This window comes from Populus euphratica, unplaced genomic scaffold (genome assembly GCF_000495115.2).
Source record: "Populus euphratica unplaced genomic scaffold, PopEup_1.0 scaffold1503.1, whole genome shotgun sequence".
Lineage (NCBI taxonomy): Eukaryota > Viridiplantae > Streptophyta > Magnoliopsida > Malpighiales > Salicaceae > Populus > Populus euphratica.
Window position 1 is genome coordinate 26774 of NW_011501323.1, and position 5665 is coordinate 32438.

The 5665-nt window shown below is 30.2% G+C and overlaps 1 protein-coding gene across 1 annotated transcript; it reads right to left on the bottom strand.

Annotated features, from left to right (window-relative positions):
* Window positions 1–857: 857 nt before the first annotated feature.
* Window positions 858–2634, bottom strand: LOC105117672 (cytochrome P450 89A2-like). The gene has a single exon (XM_011015413.1). It carries the CDS (start codon window positions 2522–2524, stop codon window positions 995–997), a length of 1530 nt encoding a protein of 509 aa, XP_011013715.1. The 5' UTR covers window positions 2525–2634; the 3' UTR covers window positions 858–994.
* Between the last annotated feature and the right edge of the window lie 3031 nt (window positions 2635–5665).

Consider the following 5665-nt stretch of genomic DNA (forward strand, 5'->3'; position numbering starts at 1 on the left):
AGAAATTATTTATACTGCTATATATAGTCCAAACATGGACACATATGGTTAGAAATACTTTATCTCTTTCCTAACAAAAATAAAGTATTAAATGCTTTTAAGATTTTTAAGGTTGAAGTAGAGAAATATTATGAGAAAAAAATTAAAATTAAGAGATCAAATATAGATGAAGAATATTATGGCAAATACATAAAGGATTGACAAACATATGGTTTGTTTATAAAGTTTCATCAAAAGAATGGGATATTTGCCTAATACATCATGTTTGGTTCATCATACAAGAATGGTGTAGTAAAAAAAATAATTAAATATTATTAAAAATGATATAAAATATACTTAACAGCTTTAATCTACTAAAATCCTTGTCGATTAAAACACTAAAGATAGTAGTGTATATATTAAATCGAGTTCTAACCAAGTCTAATCCAAAAATACTATTTGAGTTATTAAAATATTTGAAACTAATTTTACAATATATATGTGTTTTGAATTGCTCAACTGAATTAAGAATTTATAATCTATAAAAAAAATTAAAGTTAATGATCATTAATGAATATTTTATTAGATATATTGAAAGATCTATAGGATATCGATTTTATAGTTCATTTCACAACACTAAAATTATGAATCAATAAATAACACTAAAATTATGAATCAAAATAAATAAATAAATAAATAAATAAATGGGAGCGATCAAAGTATAGGAGCAAGAATAAATATAGGATTTAAGGTTACCACATGTTAATATTCATTCCATGTATTTAAAATCATTATGCCCGTAAAATAAAAATAAAAATTACAAACATTATACTTCGAACATTGCAACAACTATTAACATGGTAATATCAAAAACATTCTGAAACAACATAAACTTCAATTTTTTTTTTTTTTATTATTATTTCGTAAGTAATACAGCCGCCTTGTCAAAACAAGCCACATGTAGTGACAATACACAAACATGTACAGCTAGCACACACACCCTAACTTCTGCCCTTCAACTTGGAACTCTGCGCGATAAGTGGGCGCGCAGTGGATTCTTCATTACAATGGTAAGTTCTTGCTTCTCAGAAAAATCAATATCATCTCCATCCACAGCCTTCCACTCAAAATTCAAGATCAAATTGGCCACAAAATATTCCAAATGAAGCATTGCTAAACCATAACCAGGGCAGATTCTCCTTCCAGCCCCAAAAGGCATCATCTTAATCTCTCTACTTCCTGTTATATCAAATGCTTCCCTTTCACTATTCAGAAACCTTTCAGGCTTGAATGCCATGGGATCCTCCCACGCCTTCGAGTCCCAACCTATATCAGCTACCATGAAATTTACAGTCCCATTTTTAGGAACCAAGAATCCACCCAGCATTGTATCTTCAGTCACAGCATGTGGCAACACCATACGTGCAGGAGGGTGCCTCCTTAACCCTTCTAAAATTATTGCTTTTAGATAAGGCATCTTTTGTAAATCGTCTTCTTTAACCACTTCCTCTCCTTCTCCAACAATCTCTTTGATTTCCAGGAGCAGCTTCTCTTGAATTTGTGGATACTTAACCAAATTTGCCATGATCCACTGCAAGGCTGTTGTGGTAGTATCCGTGCCGCCATTAAGGAACTCGTTGCATAAACTAACAATTTCGAGGTCATTAAGCTTTCGTTTCTCATCAGGAAGTTGCAGATCCAGCAGCGTATCAACATAAGACAAGACATACTCATCCTTATTCTCCTCCATATTTAATTTTCTCAACCTCTGTTCCTTCAACTTCTTTCTTTCTCTTATCAATGGAAGGATTACATCTTCTCGGTCCTTGTGAAGCTGCAAGAACTCTGCCCATCGTTTACGAAGCACTATCTTGCTCAAACTTGGCCAGAAATTAAGTATATTGAATCTACTTATATTCACCAACATGCGACGCTGAACTTGTTCGACCTTTTGAATCTGTTTCTCCTCTAATTTGTCACCGAAACACATGAACACTAACAGACAAAACATAGCATGCTGAAAATGATCAACTACACGAACAGGGTCCCCAGACTTGGACAACAACTTAAATTGGTTCATCAAGATATTCAACACCCATTTACGAGCATGACCAAACGTCTTAACCCGCGAAGGATGGAGGATTTCTGATGTGAGGTTTCGACGGAGGAGGCGCCAAGTAGGACCGTAGAATGAAGTGTTGATGCTATGCTCATAGGCAAGCACTCTGCTTGTAGCACGAGCAGGTGGGCGGTTAGCAAAAACTGCCCCTTTCTGGATCAAAGCAATGTAAGCAAGGGAGCGATCAGCTATAAAGATGGCGGGGCGAGAGCCCATGTGGAGGGTGACCATCGGGCCTAGCTTTTGGTTGAGGGAGCGGATGGCGCGCTCCAGCTCGGAGGTGGATTTACGGATCCATAAGATGTTGCCAATAACAGGGAAGGTGAAGGGGGCTGGAGGGAGGTTGTGAGTTTGGGAAAGAAAAACATGGTTAAAGAGGAAGGCACAGAGTGAGAGAGAGATGAGAACAAGGAGCCATATCTCCATGTTTTTGGCAAATTAAAGAAAGCAGGATAAGGAATCTTTATCTTTCTTGGGAGCGGCAGAAAATCTTATTTATGGAACGAGGAAGTCCCCTTTTCTTATGGAAATTAATTAATTAATTAATTTTTATATGCCAGAAATACATAATTCATATTTTGACTATTATTTATATAAAATTCAAACTCTCTACAGACAGAGAAAGTTCAAAGAAATAATGTTGTTTATATCCTGCTTCGATATGTAGCCGCCTCACTTATTGTTTACTGTATAACTTCTGTAAACCAACAACCTCAGTTAAATAAATTATAAATCCAAGAAGAAGACGACCTTGATATATCTAGCTAGTTGATTCATGTTTTGCATTAGATAAAAGCTTTATTTAACGCAATAAAAGAATTTATAATGCATCTTTAACATGTTTTCTGGCACAAATAAGATCTGTTATTGTGAATTAAAAATTTAATCCGTTGAGTTAATAAAATAAATCTAGAATTACATGTGATCATAATTTTTTATATAAATTATCGATGCAAACTAAAAACCAGTTGGGAAGATGAGAGATGGACGGTAATTATGATTTCTAACCTTGTTTTGTGAAGAGTCTCCTCAAATCTTTTTATTTAATTATATGACTATTAAATTTATTTTATTTTTTTAATTTTTAATAAATAGAGTAATAATTTAAATTTTATTAAAACAAAATGATTGTTAGTATAATTCCTCCTTTCCTTATTTTTTTTTATATGAAGAAATATAATTTTTTTATTAAAAAAAAACGAAATATGAAATAATGATAAAAATAGTAGCTCTCTAGTTAAAATCCCTCTCTCTCTCATCAAAGCATACCTTTTTTTTTTTTAGGTATTTTCTTTATCTAAAATATACTTTCTTAAAAAAATCTCATCATAATTATAAAATCAAATATTAATTAAATAAAAAAATATTCTAATGATGTTGATATTAATGCATCAAAAATATTAAAACAATACATCACATGAACTGTTGTGTAGAATTTTTTAGTTGTGTCACCAAAACCAGCTAGGCTTGGATATTCAACTTGGAGACCATATAACTAGATTTTTTTGGCACAAATTTATAATTAAATTAGATGATAATTAATTTAATATTATTACTCCATTTACGTGAACTTGAATAAAACCTAATTTGTTTATAAAAAAATTCAAGATGGTATTGTTTCAACCTATATTTGAATATAATGGGAGGGCTAGGTTTTGAATCAATCCAAGCTAATCCAAATTAACATATCAAGTCTATAATCTAAATTATAGACTCAATTAGATTTAATAATTTTATTTTTTAAAAAAATTATTATTTATTTAATCATACAATAATAAAAATATACATGCATAAGAAAGTCACCATATAAAACTTAAGAAAAAAAACCACATCATGAAAGGCTATATAAAAAGAGCATTGATTAATGTTAAAAAGAATGCTATAATTTTATTAAAAAAAGGTAAAAATTGAATGATATTTTATAAAAAAATATTCAAAATAAATATTTAATTTATTTATTTTAATGCATTATAACTAAAATTGAATGGGTGAAGATAAAAGGAAAAAAAAGTTAGGATTCTAAGCCTAGATAGACCAATGCACATGCTAGTTAAAAATGAAAGAAAATGCATTGGCCTACAAGGCCAGGCGAAGCCCATGTTTCAAGTTTTTTTTATTATTTTATTAGAATTAATGTATGACATGTCATCTTTTTATTCATTAAAAACAACAAAAAAAAAATAAGATCATATGTTATTTGCAATTATTGAAAAACAATTTACATATTTGCCTAGATTTTGACCATAAAAAAGGTAACTAAAAAAACTAGGGGGGGTTTTTTCACCCTAAAAAATCATTTTTAAACTTGTTTCCACACACACACACACACACACACACACACACACACACACACACATATATATATATATATATAAAACTATTAAACACAATAACTACATCAATAAATCTATTTATCAACTTAAAAAACCTTTAAATCAATCATAAAACACAAAATCAAACTAAAAAAAATAATAACTTCCTAGCCTTAATATACTTTTTTAGGCGATATGAAAACTCAAAAAATCTACACGGCACTTATCTCATTAAAAGAGACACATTGACACTAAATTTAGCATTTTTGTTCCTAAAATCCACCCAATTGACTACTTTTTCTCTCCTGTATCATTTTCAACAATTCTCTCTCTCTCTTCTCTTTTAAACTTGAAAATTGAAATACGAACAAAATAAAATTTTGGATTAAAACATAAAAGCTTCAAACCTAAATGACAAAAAATAAATAATGGAAAACTTTGGGGACTAAAATTTAAATAAACTCATACCTCATGTATAGTGATAAAAAAAAAAAAAGTTTAATTCCTCCAGCTTCAAAATTAAGTTTTTAAGTTTGAATTTTATTAAATGATAAAATTCATTTCAATAATGTTTCTCTTTCAGGTCACTAGAGTTTTTTATGCATTTTTCCCTTAATTTAATTTTCTTTGTTTTTATCCCTTACCATTTTTTTTATTTGTGATTGGACTTGGTGATTTGTTTTTCAAGCCTGTTTATGGGGATTTTAAGGTATTAGAGAATTGTTTTGTCACTCAATTGACGTTAGGTTTAACAAAATAAAATTTAATTTCATTGATTTAAAATAATTAGAGCTTAAGAGACCAAATTTGAGGTTTGGACAAATATCTAATCTTTTTTTTTGCTAATATCATGGACTAATTTGTATAGTCATAGGAGATTTCATTTTTTTTCATTCACACAACTTTTCTCTTTTTAATTTTATCCATTCACATTGACTTTATTTGGGATTTGACTTTGTAGTTTATTTTCATTGTCTAAAATCAAAACTAAAACAAATATAGTGGACTTAGATGAACATGTAGGCCAACTAGGTGAGCTTGTGGATCGCAATTGTCAACATATAGATAAGGCATGTTGTATTCAATAGATGTTTATAGCCTCCTCTAGTGGCCATAAACAACCATCCAAGGTGGCATCTAAAGGATCATATCGAGTTTTGCACATTGTTCTGCTCGGGTTCACTAAAATGAATTATGTACTCATTTTTTATAGTGCATTAAAAAAGATAGTTTGCCAATAGTCTATGATTCTTCC

What these genes read in the sequence shown, in the direction of transcription:
- LOC105117672 (XM_011015413.1), bottom strand. Translation starts at nt 2,524, where the DNA reads ATGGAGATATGGCTCCTTGTTCTCATCTCTCTCTCACTCTGTGCCTTC.